General features: G+C 45.0%; 2 protein-coding genes across 4 annotated transcripts in view; one reads left to right on the forward strand and one right to left on the reverse strand.

Moving 5' to 3' along the window:
• Positions 1-4,822: 4,822 nt before the first annotated feature.
• Positions 4,823-13,403, reverse strand: Alg14 (ALG14, UDP-N-acetylglucosaminyltransferase subunit). Its single transcript, XM_077644523.1, has 5 exons — positions 12,976-13,403; positions 12,348-12,550; positions 11,158-11,298; positions 10,809-10,868; positions 4,823-8,086 (listed from the first exon to the last, which is right to left on the reverse strand). The coding sequence occupies exons 1-5, from the start codon at positions 13,139-13,141 to the stop codon at positions 7,916-7,918; spliced, it is 741 nt and encodes a 246-aa protein (XP_077500649.1). The 5' UTR covers positions 13,142-13,403; the 3' UTR covers positions 4,823-7,915.
• A 148-nt stretch (positions 13,404-13,551) lies between these two features.
• The window catches only part of Rpn1 (regulatory particle non-ATPase 1), a 68,199-nt gene continuing 67,010 nt past the window's right edge, over positions 13,552-14,740 (forward strand). For all 3 annotated transcript variants that reach the window (XR_013310018.1, XM_077644521.1, XM_077644520.1), the window contains exons 1-4: positions 13,552-13,688; positions 14,001-14,057; positions 14,143-14,307; positions 14,602-14,723. Coding sequence is in view for 2 of the 3 variants with exons in the window: in XM_077644521.1 (XP_077500647.1) it covers positions 13,605-13,688; positions 14,001-14,057; positions 14,143-14,307; positions 14,602-14,723 (428 nt within the window). In the remaining variant the exon portion in view is untranslated. The remainder of the gene's footprint in view (positions 13,689-14,000; positions 14,058-14,142; positions 14,308-14,601; positions 14,724-14,740) is intronic.

The following is a 14,740-nucleotide window of genomic DNA, read 5'->3' on the forward strand; positions in this document are numbered from 1 at the left end:
GCTTGGGTAGCGCTTCATACAGTGACTGATACGACTTTGTCGGTAACCATGTTATCACTTTTCACCTCTCGCATTTAAATCGTCCTTTTTGAAATTATCTTCAAATTCATCTGCCTCTAGAAAATGAGTGTTAAAAGATGTTTAACATCCCCAATGATCAAAGGTGCCCCTCTCAAATAAGTCCAAGATGTCCACATATTTTTCTTGCAGTGTAAATCAAATGGGGTTGAAAAGCACCGACCACTGACCAAAACGTGTCACGAGATTATGGTGCAAATGAAAAGATTGTGCCTCATATCGTAAGAATTGAGCACTGTAGTATCGTAGAAAGAAGAATTTACGATTTTAATTTGGCACTGAAAATTGCATAAAAAGCCACCTCGGGATGAAAGCCATTATTATCGATGTGTCCCACCATGTGACCACATCTTGATAAAATATCTAATTTTATTTCTTTCACAAGTGTTCGTCATGTTTCATTATTGTCTGTGCTCTCTCGTGTGCCCTTCGATGAAAAGCAATGCTCGTTTCATATTGTCAACCATGTGCTTTTAGCTTTTGTCACTAGATGGTGCCACAGTGTCTTGCACTTCTTAGATCGAGCGGCAACTGCGGTTTATTAAAACCAAGGAGGAAGGAAAGAATTCAAGAGAGGCTGTTATGTCATATTTTTGAAGCCAGATGTGAAGTCCCCTCCTCCCTCACTCCCCACTTGGCTGCCATCTCAGCACGCTTGCGCATGTGCAGCAGACAATGCAGCAGACAACGCCACTGCACCCAACGTTGCTATTGGCTGTGCAGTCGGCCAAAGACTCCCAGTAGTCCTTGTGAAAGCAGACGAGTTCCAGCAGTTTTTGGCGTGCAGCTTGGATAGCGAAGGCCTCTTCAGAGTTTCCTTTCTCCATGACTAAAACTTTCCCTGACAAAATGTCTTTCATTGTGCTGTAACAACTTTGAGTGTGCAAACTAAAATGGATGCCACTCTATACTAAAAATGTCTAATTACTCTTTGGCAAGTGGGATTTTTATTAGTTTTTGGTACAGCATTTTTGCTGGCGTGCAATCGCCACCGCGCTCATTGATCATGGTTTCCAGCACCGGGATACATAAAATCGGGTGCATGCCCCGACTGAAAAATTCTCGGTAAAATTCTTCTACGGTGCTTGTGGTAATCTAACAACCTCAATGTCCCTGTATGTTGTCATTTGAAGATCAGCTTGATGGTCGTGTATGTGTTCCAAATCTGCACAGCTCATCATCATCGGCCTGACTATGCCCACTGCAGGACAAAGGCTTCTCCCATACCTCTCCAGTTAACCCTGTCCTGTGCCAGCAGCGGCCACCCTATCCCCACAAACTTCTTAACCTTATCTGCCCACCTAACTTTCTGCTGCCCCCTGCTATGCTTCCCTTCCCTTAGAATACACTCCATCACCCTTAAACGTGCACTAAAGAAGAATCTGAACTCGTCTTTTTGCCGCAGGAACATTATCTACTCGTTCAGGGCATTCTTAGGAACTTCGAATTATTGTCCTGTGCGGCCGATTGCCCTAATTTGAACGGATTAATCATCCCGGCTCCCGCCTTTTTTTGAACTCAACGCAGTAGGTAGGCGTAGTCAACCAACGCGTGAAGTGCCTTTCAGCCAGTTCAGCGGTGGCTTCGCTTTCACTTTTATTTTGTTTTTTAGGTTTTTTTGAATAAACAGTTTGTCACAGACAGTGTAGCCGCAAATTAAGACCACGGAAATGAAAATACACGCGGACTCTTTGGTTTACGTATCACTCCGCCGATGGCAGAGCGGCAAGCTGTCGCGGGTCTGGCTGACGCGTTGGTTGACTCCTCCTACCTACCGCGTTGAGTTTTAAAAAAAGGCGGGAGACGGGATGTTTAATCCGATTTAACTAGGGCAATCGGCCACACAGGGCAATAATTCGAAGTTTCTAAGAATGCCCGAAACGTGTAGATAGAGTTCCCGCTGTAAAGAGAAGAGTTCAGATTCCTCTTTAGTGCACCTTTAAGGACCAGCAGTTATCTTGCCTTCGCATTACATGCCCTACCCGAGCCCATTTCTTCCTCTTGATTTCGACTACGATGTCATTATCCAGTGTTCGATCCCTGACACTCTCTGCTCTTTTCCTGTCCCTGAACGTTATCGCCTATAATTTTTCTTTTCATAGCTCACTCAATACGGTTCTGAATATGGGCACAGCTCATCATCAGCATGACTGAGGTACCAGACATTCGCCAACACGCAATCTTGCGTTCTACGTATGCGCAACGGTGCAGTGCAGCAATTTGCAGTTTCACCTTCTGGCTGGTGTTAAATGTTTTTATACAGGAAATTTTTATTCAAAATATGTCAAAATGCAACCTAAAAGGACGCACATCCGCAGAGGATTAATTGGTTTGTGCGCAGGTAATTCTAGGGGTGGAGAAAAAAAAAAGATGGTTGAAAAATGTATTTCTAGAGATTGGTTTAAACGGAGATTTCCTCTCAAAAGCACCTCAGAATGCTACCTAAAAGGGAACTTATCCACAGGTGTAAATGATAAATCCTTTTTGTGGTGTGAACGCTCGGTAAAAAAAAAGTGTGAGCGAAAACTAGATTCAGACCGCTGTCCCAACGTGCTCAAAAACGCAATACCAATCTACTGCGCCACATGAGCAACCCATCCGAATTATTGCCATATATTCATGCATGCGCAGAACAGCAGATCGTGTCTTGGCGAATGTCTGGTCGCCCACTGCAGGCCTTCTCTCCCTTGCCTCTCCAATTAACCCTGTCCTTTGCCAGCAACGGCCACCATATCCCCGCAGACTTTTTAATCTCATACGCAAAACCTAACTTTCTGCCGCCCCCTGCTACACTTGCCTTCACTTATAATCCATGTTACCCTTAAGGATCAGCAGTTATCTTGCCTTCGCATTACATGCCCTACCCGAGCCCATTTCTTCCTCTTGATTTCGACTACGATGTCATTATCCAGTGTTCGATCCCTGACACTCTCTGCTCTTTTCCTGTCCCTGAACGTTATCGCCTATAATTTTTCTTTTCATAGCTCACTCAATACGGTTCTGAATATGGGCACAGCTCATCATCAGCATGACTGAGGTACCAGACATTCGCCAACACGCAATCTTGCGTTCTACGTATGCGCAACGGTGCAGTGCAGCAATTTGCAGTTTCACCTTCTGGCTGGTGTTAAATGTTTTTATACAGGAAATTTTTATTCAAAATATGTCAAAATGCAACCTAAAAGGACGCACATCCGCAGAGGATTAATTGGTTTGTGCGCAAGTAATTCTAGGGGTGGAGAAAAAAAAAAGATGGTTGAAAAATGTATTTCTAGAGATTGGTTTAAACGGAGATTTCCTCTCAAAAGCACCTCAGAATGCTACCTAAAAGGGAACTTATCCACAGGTGTAAATGATAAATCCTTTTTGTGGTGTGAACGCTCGGTAAAAAAAAAGTGTGAGCGAAAACTAGATTCAGACCGCTGTCCCAACGTGCTCAAAAACGCAATACCAATCTACTGCGCCACATGAGCAACCCATCCGAATTATTGCCATATATTCATGCATGCGCAGAACAGCAGATCGTGTCTTGGCGAATGTCTGGTCGCCCACTGCAGGCCTTCTCTCCCTTGCCTCTCCAATTAACCCTGTCCTTTGCCAGCAACGGCCACCATATCCCCGCAGACTTTTTAATCTCATACGCAAAACCTAACTTTCTGCCGCCCCCTGCTACACTTGCCTTCACTTATAATCCATGTTACCCTTAAGGATCAGCAGTTATCTTGCCTTCGCTTTACATGCCCTGCCCAAGCCCATTTCTCCCTCCTGATTTCGATTAGGATGTCACCAACTCGCGTTTGTTCCCTCACCCACTCTGCCCGCTTCCGGTCACGTTACACCTATCATTTTTCTTTCTTTAGCTAGCTGCGCTGTCCTTAGCTTAAGCTGAACACATTTCAATAGCCTCCATGTTTCGGCCCCGTAGGTGAGTACCGGTATTTATTTATTTATTCAAGTCACTCACAGGCTCATTTTACATAAGAGCTTTGTGTGAGTGGGGCAGTATACACATGAATTCAGAAAGCATTAGAGCAAAACAACGATTGAAGAGAAACGCTATATAATAGCAAGAGAGATTCAGCAGAATACAAGTAAATTTTAAAAGGCGTTATACAAGTTTCAAAAAATGTGGCAAGATGGAAATGGAACATGATTTTTCACTTCAAGATACAGCTGTTTTATACTTTTCTCTTGAGGGATATTAGTAAACTGCCATTCATGATCTGAGATAACCTTCCACATGTGCTCCATCCCAGTCTTTTTCTAGTTATTTCCCTCTCATGATTCGGAGCAATGGCCACTACCTGCCCTAAGTAGACTAACTGAATAAAGGAAAAGTTCCATAGCACCAAAAAAGACCTAACCTAACCCAACCCAACCTAACCTAATCTAACCTAAGCACACAGAAGTCTTTTTTAGCACTGTGGAACTTTTCCTTTATTCAGCATGCACCAGCTAGCCCAGCAATTGGTTTTACTTAAGTAGACGTATTCCCTTACAAGTTCCAGCACCTCACTACCAATTGTGAACTGCTGTTCCCTTGCGAGAACATATTCAGCACGAAATCATTAGCAGACCTCTCTCACCGAAGAGAAAACAGTTCATAACATCTGAATAACCCTTTCCTTCCAGAAGCAAGGCAGACAAGCTCGTTTGCCACATATTTCCTACTATGCCTATGTTGCATTACATTGCCCCATACCCGCCACTGCTTCTGGAACAAGAACAGGCCAGAACCAAAAAGCAAGAGTTATATAACTTTATTCTGGAGATCTCAGAAAATCCAGGATTGCACACTTCAAACAAAAGCTTCCACATTGTGCGTTCACTTCAAAGCCAATTTCGTAAGCCACAGACATACGTCAAACTGCTCAAAAAAGCTGTGTTTCACAGGCTGTGCGTTGACTGCTTTCGCTGTATGCGTCAAGCTTTTGAAAAACGAGCCCCCGAAACAACGTTACGTCGTCCCCTCCCTGGATCGGCTAGGTTTTCGACATGCAATCGTGTAGTTTGGCTCAAAGCAGCAGTGACGACAATACTGTCAGAAATTGCAATGTGGGGAAGCACATGAATGCAGCTACAAGAGGAGGAAAAAAAAAAAGCAAATTTCTCAAGTGCCGTTTTTCACAAAATAGGCACGATAAATCCCTCTTAAATGCATAATGCCTCGTCAGTGGACCAGCCACAAACAGGACACATTTGCACACGCCCCGGCTTCTTTGTACTAGAGACAAATCAAACACTTAAATTCTGCAGCTCACGGGTAAAGAGGCAACGAAAACAGTTTGAGCCGAACTTCAACCGGAAAATAAAGCAGGTTTTTGTTTTCAAATAGATCAGGACACTTCCGTAAACCGGCAACAAGGTAGGTTAGGTTATTACGTTTGTAAAAAAAATAAAAATGAACGGAAGATTAATAAGAACACGCAAAACCTGAGTGAGATTACAAGCTAGATGCAGTGTGTCCCTATAATATGTTATGAGCCCCAGCTGTTCACACGACTAGCATTCTTTCCTTTTTTTTCCTTAAAATATATAATCCCGTTCTTTTGTTAAGCGAGTTCTGCGTGGGTAATGGTTTTCCCGTCTAAACATCTCAAGCATTCGATGCAGGCCATCCACACCGCGCCAAAGGCCAGCTCGGCACAGTGGGGGCCCGCGAGAAGTAAACCTCTCATTCTTGGAGGAAAAGTAGAAATATAGGGGGAAAAAAATATTGAATAGAACACAACGACTGCTTAGATCCTCCCTAGCAGTGCTATCTTCTCCATATGGTAAGTAAACCCTGTGTAAAAAAGGACTAAGAAACAAAGAAAAACAGCTGCACTGAGAGCAACACTCCTAGATGTAGCAGCAGTGCTAGAAGTCGGCTTGAGGGGCTTCATTTAGTACGCAGCGCCTTTCAACCCATGGGTGTGCTCCGATCCCCCTGGTTACCGGTTAAGCAGACAACGACGACAGACAGTTCACAGATGCTCCGTGTGCTGTCCACATCGATGCAGTTGTGCTGTTCCAAACCAGCACCACCTTTTACATCCCAAGGAAACCATTAATCAGAAAGCTAATTTGTACCACGTAAACTGTCTTTCAACTACCAAATGCCACACGTTGCTGATCATAAAGCCTTCCTGAATAGCAGAACAGAGACCGTCTGCTATGCCAGAATGAACAGGAACACACCCTGTGCTTCCATCGGCCCGAGCAGACACCGATATCTTGTGCGATGCATTTGGGTGTCACGGTGTCGAAGTTTAAATGCAACCTGCTGCGAGCTACTTGTGCAATGAACCTAGAGCCCACCTGTTAAGGGTCGTTGAACCAGCAACAACCCACAGGCACTGGGCAGAAGGTCCTGCGCTTCAGGTGCAGTTTTGCTACACGAGTGACACCACCACCACTGTCCCAATGTGCCTCGGCAAAGTATCAAACCTTTGTCCCTTTCTTTGCCAGCCCTGAAGCAACAATGGGCCCTTGTACTTGGCAAGGGCACTGAACACTCGAGAGAAGAAAAAAAAAAAAAATACTTCGGAGTGCCTCCACAGGTTCATGGCTGTGCGACGGTCAACATCTTTTTTCCTTTCGCTGCTGGGTGCCGACTTACCCAGCCTAAATGAGAGAACACAGGCACACGCCCAACACGAAGCCAGAGCTTAACTTGCACATTGCTTGCACGCCACATAATTGCTCACAACACTAGTCGGTGCCATCACAGCAGTCCGGCACAATAATACAAGGCAGCTTTGAGCTAAACGTTAAACCTATTCTAGCAACTGCTCCACCAATCGCTCTGAGCAGATGTGCAAATGCACAAGTCCACAACCGATACCTTAGTGTCTGCATGTCGCCGCAAGTTCTTTGGCACACGGGCATATTGCCGACCAGATCTGGTAATGTACTGAAGACAGGCGATAGCATGCTAATATTGCTAAGATAAAGAAAAAAAATATAGCCACAGCACCACACCATCGTCCCTTTGAACTGCAAACTGATATGCACTTCTAAATACATCCAATTCTCAAAAACCCTACCAACGAATATGTTCACATCCGTGACTCGCAATCCTTTGGACATTTAAATGCTCTTTTCAGCAGCACAAAACAAACCCTCGTCTAAATTACTAAACACTGTTCAAGCACTAAAACACTACGATCCGACAACCACTATCAGTAGCTGACAGACCATACCTATAAAAGACAATGACACAAAACTTGAGATTTTCAGGCAGCGAAAGTGCTGCTTGATGGCACACTCCGCAACAATCCCCTGCCAGCATACAATTAAAGCAGCTCGAGACCTGGTGCACAGCCATGAACCCGAGAAAGCAAGAGACCAAAAAGTGCGGCATCCAGTGATCTCCGTCTCGTACAATTCCGTCTGGATTATGCAAGACAGCCACAATGGTGGGGCTAACAGGAAGGAATGCGTGACAGAGCCTACACCAAAAGCAAGTGGGCCTGTGCATGCAAGGCATTTTTTTTTTCTCAAGTTATCGAATTGCCTTTTGTGGTGAGCATGTATGGGAAACTGCCAAGACAATTCTAGCTTCACCTTAGCTTAGCTAAGGCCTAGCTTAGGGAAGCTAGACCTAGTTTGGCTAAGCCTAAGAGCTAGGCTTAGCTAAACCTAGCCCAGGAAAGGGGGACCAAGAATTAGCTTAGGGTAGCTTAGCCTTAGTTTCGCCTGCAATATGGAAGAACCGTGAGGGAAAATGGCACGGCTCTGAATGCACGCTCTAGCCAGACGCCAAGTTCACTTTGATGCCAGCTGCACACTAAAGTGCTTCATAGTGCCTTGCACAATCCACACAAGTTGCGCCAGAGATCAGTGGGTGGCCCACTTAGATAAGCAGGCCATGGTATTTAGCCCGCGGATACTTGGTGGTGAGCTGAGGCCACTGGACCACAAAGTGGTCCGACAGGTGGTATAGGATTCGCCCCGATATTGAAAGCGTCTCCACTCGGCAGAAGCTCTCCACAAAAACCACCGTCGTCCGTGTCACGCCCAGCACCTGCAAAAACACAAGCATGACCTAGATGCACAACCTAAAAATATTAATAAAGACGACTAGTGATCCAAATGAGAACAGAACATTACAACTGCAGTTTCCTCTTATCAAAAAAAAGAAAACAGGCATCATCATGTTTTGCGGATCTTTTTTTTTCCTTTTCTGGCAGCAGCTAGTGAAGTGCAGACCTCAAAAAATTACTTTCAATGATGGAAAGCTGCGACTCTTCCCCAGTTTTTCAACAAACAGCTCGTAGGGTCATGAATACATACTGTTGTGATTTGCTGCAACAATCTGCTTTATTCTTTTAAGAGCGTTAGCTCTTACTCATCACGTTTCTTTATTTCTTGGGGTCTGCTACCACCTCCCTTCGGCGTGAATTTTCAGTTCGAGGAATTCAAGATGGCGGCCCCCATAGTAAATCGATATAGCAATCCAATTGGTGATTGATTGGTGGCGTCATTAGTATATCGAATTGCGGACTGATTGCTGATGTCACTGATATATCTAAGATGGCCACCAATAGTCGACGTCACCGATAAATCCAAGATGGCAGCCGCCATAGGAAATCAGTAGCAACCCAATTGGCGATTGATTGGTGACGTAAATTATAAAACAGCTCACGCTAGTTACTTCAACGTCTTACAGACGGTGGCGGCATCATTTTTTTAAGCAGTGTTTGTAGCCTCAATGCATAAAAGAGGGTTGTTATACTGGGTGTTTGAAATTTTTGTATGCAGATTTTTCACTGCAGAGAACGATACTTTGGTGTGGTTTGCAACGTGTATTGTGCAACAAGGCAATGTTATTGAAGTAAAAGAGTGAAATTAAATTAATAAGGTTATCTAAAACAAATTAAAATCGTTCTGTTCTAGTGCCCAAAACTCTGTTACCAAATTAAAGGCCGTGAAGATCCAAGTCGACCTCAGTTTTTAAAATGTCGGAATTGGCATCACTGCACGATATTTCAAGTGTGGAAAACATACTTCTCAAAACTTGACCCTTTCATGTGCTGCTCGTCATTTCTATTCACATATTTTATTTTTCTGTCTAAATAGTTTATGCAAGCCTCAAGACAATTAATCTGCTTTACAACAGACAGCGCCGATGGCAGGCATTTTACCTGCATGCACGAAATTTCGTACTACATGTCACCAATGGTTCAAAATTGGAACATTGCAGCACCAGGTTTTGTACAATGCGTACTCGAGGGTTCAGCAGGGGATATTTCAAAGCTGCATATAATGCCAGAAATGCAGAACAACTCATATTACTGCGGGGGGAAAAACCTATTTGCATGAAAATGGCGGAGGACTTGCTACTGGACTCACCATTCTGAGATATATTATTTACTGTGTATGCTAATTGACAAAAAAAAAGCACAGTTTAGGCAATAAAGGGTGCTCAATTCGTCTGAGACAAAGAAGTCGCCGCTAGTTGTTGCACACTCCCAGATAAAGCTCTGAATTTGCAACGTACTGCTGCCAGGTGTCTAATTCTTGTTGGTCTCAATGCCAGGCAGGCAGATCGCAGGTGGTGAATGTTACCTTCGACTTCTCGGGAAAGGCACATAGGACACCCAGTAAATAAGCAATACTTTTCAGTGCATTATTTTAAAGATTGTGTTAGAGCTAAAGTAAATTTCAGCAATATGGGGAGACAAGACATGCCATTTTGTCTCTGTGCCACTGCATTCCTTGAAAAGTGTTAAAAGTGTGCTGCCCGATATTCTCAGGCCAAGACGCTGACCGACTTTAAGTATGGTTCAGGGCATAGAGTTAATATACTGACTCTAGAGGGAAAGCTGGCCATTTAGCGCATGCATTCCAGTGGACAACGAAGGACCATGGCCATGACCGTCACGTGGCTATGCATTTGTGTCTTGCAAAGAAGCATTCTCTCGCTGTGCAGCCCGTAAACAACAGAAGCATTGTGTTTTGAAACATTTCAGATGGTACGTGGCACCTAATAAAGGTGTGTGTCCTGTAATGTTGTCGAATATTTACCTTTACAAGTAAATCTCCGCACCGAATAGTCTGCACATTGATAGGTCGATTGATGTGCGCAAAGTGACAGTTTTCGGAACTACTTTTCGAAAAGGTCTATGTCACGACTATAGTGATGTCATGGTGAGCGACAGGACGCCCTGCACTGCCATTCGCTGCTAGCATGGCGTCACAGCTACACTTCCAGCAAGACAGTCGTGTGCTCTGCAGTCGTATCCACAGCCACTGTGCATGCTCGGAGTGAAAAGGAGGGGAAATGATGCCCTTAACTGCGCTGCCGCTTGTAGGCCAGAAGCCGGTTTCTACGCACGGTGAGGCCACCGGAAGTAAACAAGCCAGGTCACGCTGTGCAACGTTTTCACGGACAAGGCTACTAACCTGTTCCCCCTTTTTTTGGGGGGGGGGAGGGGGGGGGGGGGGGCAGAGTTATGAAATGAGGGGGAAGAGGAGTAAAGTTATTTTTAAGCACCACTATCTTCGGTGTTACTGAAGCAAGCTCAAAAATTTTTGCAGCAAGGTGATGAATGATGGAATACCTATTTCCTCGCCTTCTTCACTTAACCTCGGTAAATATCATTTCCTAGTCCCTTTAAGCTGTAGCCCAGATTAGTCCGTAATTTATCATTTTTCTTTTGATGCACTGCTGTGGTAGTCAGCAAAGAATAAACGCTAGCAATGACCAAACGCGAGGCTAGCCTTCGAACAGAAATGCTACTCACAGCCAGCAGAAATGACATCAGCACAATGGGCACACATGTTCCTGGACCATTGCAGATTATCTGTAAACAAGAACAAATAGGAATAAGCAGTAGCATGAGGAGTAGACAAGTATGCAGCCAAATAGGCATACTATGAAGGAAAAAAAAAATTCATGTCTATGTTACGAGATAAGCCTGAGCCTAAGCTCGATCAACTGCAAACATATTCCATTCATAAAGTTTCGCAAACTCTGTGAGCGACACGTGAAGCTGTGAAGTCCACAGTGTAATTCTGCACGATGCACAACACAGAAAAATGAAAGTGAACAAAGAATATTACCGAACTGTATGTAAAAGTGCAAATGCTCACAACATCTGGTGAATGACGCAGAAGGATGGGTGCCGATGCCAAGATTGCGTAAAAAGTTGTGGGCACCGTGGTCAACCAGGACTGGTGCAACTCTCGGCTTCTTGGAATGCGCTCGACAACATAGTCGGAGGGTTCGTCTGCCTGAAAAATACGATGTAAAATTGCATCACCACACTGTGAGCAGAACACGTCGGCAATTTTCGCATTTAAATAGGCATCAAAACGAATATCGACCTCAAGTTCAGCAGCGCAGTTGCCAAATGGTATTATTGACCACACCAATTACCGATCTCAGACTCTGTAATTGTTTATGCCAAGGAAAACAGCCGAGCTCCCTCAAGCCATAGGGGCAACAAGTGGAAATTCATGCACAATAAACCTAACAGGTCTTTCATTACGTCATACCTATCTTTACAATATTCGTAAAATATGTTGCCCTTAGAACAGCCAAAAAAAGTTTTTTTAGGATGCTCTCACGGGCGCTTATATCGTCCCACACTGACCACCAAATAAAAGTAGCTGTATCAAACTGACCAAACAATGCTCTTATTCTTCACACAGAGAACTGGTGGATCCTGGAATGACCTGCCTTCATTTACATCACTGACTGCATCTTCATCAAGTCCATATGATGTGAACAATTAGTGCAACTATTTTGAGAAAAGCATGTGTGTGGCTTTTTGTTTAGATCTGTACATATTGATCCATTCGTACATTTCTTGATGCCGAACTGCCCCGAGGAACAGAAGCATTAGTGCACGATTTTATAAAGCTTTAACCAAGTAATCTCTTCAGTGCCACATCGGCGAGCAACTCTTGGGGCGGCATTCCCACTGACTCAAAGACTCGTCCTTTTTACAGCCTTTGTGGTATGGGCAGTATTGCCTTCTGCTACCCATGCATGCCTGAATCACACGCAAAGGATGTTAAATAAAAGTTATTATCAATCAACTAGCATGACATCCAGCTTGCATTGTGGTTTCAATATGTGTCACTAAACCATCACAACTCACCCAACGCAGTACGTTCTCAAACATGCTATGAACACTATTTTCAAGGTATTGAGCCGCTGATTAAGCACCAAGACCCATCGAATAGCCTTTATGCCCACGGACCCAAAAGCAAGCGCGCAGAAATGTCTGTGCGGCGAGGCCAGTGAGGAAGTTAAGGAAAGGCCACAATTCGCTCACCTCTGGACTATCACTCGCGTCCTTCTTGGACGAGAGGAATCTCAGGAGCAAAACCTGCGAAGATGATGCCACTCGCCACATCTCCAACTGCTTGGCTTTGTCGGCACTCATGGGGTCGGTCGTAGCCGTCACGTAGACACGTGGGCTGTACGCCGTCGTCGATATGTTCTCCACCAGCTTAAGCATCTCGAATGTGTGGCCGCCTGCGCAGCGCATCGTAAAAGTCAACGTTCATCCGATACATAAAACTAAAACCACCTGGCTGCTTACGCAGCAATGACGTGGTATCCGCAGAGTACACAGAGCATTAATCGCACTACTAATTTTATTTGTCCGTTATAACCGCTACAGTTTACCGACTGTCGCAAATGGCGGTGAATTAAACGACTCTCTGAGCGGGTCACGGGTTAGTCGCAAGTGGCAAGCAGCAATGAGCAGTCGTAAATCTGCGATCCTTATCTAAACAGTCGCAACAAACATTTGAACAGACTGCTCTGCAGAAACATCGACAAGCTACTCGTGATCATGTGCACACAGCAGCATGTATACACTGCATCATCAGCCGCCAACGGAGCGTTGTTTACGGCGAGGTACAACGTGATTGCGAAATTAATCGGCGAACGCTTACCTGATCCCAACACGACCATCAACTTGGCAGGTTTGCTGCGGGGAATCTTGCGTGCGTCGGCCGCATGTCTGATTCTGACCAGGACCCAAACAACCCGAAAGAGCAGGATGACCGCCAGAGATGCGATCAGGTGTTGGAGGTAGGTCGCGTAGGCGAAGGCTTCCATCGGACGCGCGCGATCGGCAGCGTTCGCTGCAAAACTGAAACTGGCGAGGTGATGTCCACGTAGTTACTTTTTATGCGGATCCTCGCTCGGCGGCGCTACATCTTTGACTGTCGTCGGCTTTCTCGAGCGCTTCTCACGCTTCGTTGCTTATCGTGCACTAAGTTGCAGCACGCTGTACTTAGCTGCAGCGCATTATTTCGCACGATTCGAGGCTCACGCGTACGTCACTTCACCGTTGAGGCCATAATGGTGTCATGGTGGCTCCATGGTTCGAGAGTGATGAATTTTGTGTTCAAAAAATTGGTAGGCACAATATAAACTTTTCGTCATTTTTGATAATAAATAGTGCTTCGATGTAATATTTAATTTAGTTGTGAACCTACCTATCAGCTTAAGTGATCTATCTTGTTTATGACATGCGCGCATGCGCTTACGTTGTGGCCTGGTGTAGAGAGTTTCAAACATGAAGGAAAAGTCGAGCGTGCCGGCTGAAAGCGAGCAGCCTTCTAAAGAGAAGAAAAATGAAGGAGAAAAGGAATTGGAACTCGTAAGTGACGTTTACAATAACCGAGGACCTTTTCGCACTTCAGCTGACAATTGCCTATCCGCGGAATCTTCTTCCCTACCAGTCGACGACATGCTCTTCCAAATATTGCTGTCTCACTTCGCGCAAGTCCCGCGGTTGGAGTGCACTTTTGTGTTTTGCGTGTCCGCTAAACGCTGTACCCTTATTAATTCCACGTTTCTGATCATTTTGGTTTATATCTCGGTGAATGTTCATCTGTGTACCTATTTTTGAAAACCAGGCTTCAGTGTCATCTCTGGCGTCTTGGGTGTAATCCCTCGTTGCTCCTTTCAGAGCGAGGAAGACAAGCAGCTTCAAGATGATCTGGATTTGCTCGTTCACCGACTCGTCGTAAGTGTCTGTCGATGCTGTGGCGCCCGTTTTAAACTGAGCTTGTTTCCTTTCAACTCATTCATTTTTCTTTGCGTTCTAACAGGAGGACGACACAACACTCTACCTGTCCGCGCTTGAGAGCCTTCGCTCTCAGATCAAGGCTTCGACCACCTCGATGACGTCAGTACCCAAGCCTCTGAAATTTCTCAAGCCTCATTACAAGACGCTGCAAGAAGTCTACGAAAAGATCAACGAAGAAACAACTAAGGTGAGCTTGGCAGGTTGTGTACTTAGCCGACTACGCCCGCAAAGTTGAGCCTACACCTGCACCTCTGATTCAGCAGTTGAATTACGGCACACACACTTACATACGTGCATACATATTTTATTTTTCGCAAGGGCGTCGGGAGTCACAAATGATGCTCATGCGGTCAAATCAGTTTTTAACCTGGGCGGTAGTGGTGGTACAGAGGGCAAAACGCTCGTCATTTTGGGGCAAAAAGAACCTGTCATTTGACCTCAAGTTTCTATATCTGCTTTCTGCCCATCCTTCTTTGCACAGAGGTTTTGTGCCGACATCATATCCATCCTGGCAATGACCATCAGTGAAGAAAGGGAATGCCTCAAGTACAGACTTGTCGGCTCCCGAGAAGAGATCGGCTCTTGGGGCCATGAATATGTGCGGTATGTGTTACTTGCTT

The sequence above is a fragment of the Amblyomma americanum genome, chromosome 11 (assembly GCF_052857255.1).
Source record: "Amblyomma americanum isolate KBUSLIRL-KWMA chromosome 11, ASM5285725v1, whole genome shotgun sequence".
NCBI classification, from domain to species: Eukaryota; Metazoa; Arthropoda; class Arachnida; order Ixodida; family Ixodidae; genus Amblyomma; species Amblyomma americanum.

Bases quoted from the DNA above. Each gene is read 5' to 3' on its own strand.
- Alg14 (XM_077644523.1), bottom strand. From the start codon at position 13,141: ATGGAAGCCTTCGCCTACGCGACCTACCTCCAACACCTGATCGCATCT. The intron at 12,551-12,975 runs GTAAGCGTTCGC...TGCGCTGCGCAG, and splicing joins GATGGTCGTGTTGGGATCAG to GCGGCCACACATTCGAGATG. The intron at 8,087-10,808 runs GTGAGTAGCATT...GTGTTTTTGCAG, and splicing joins TGATGTCATTTCTGCTGGCT to GTGCTGGGCGTGACACGGAC.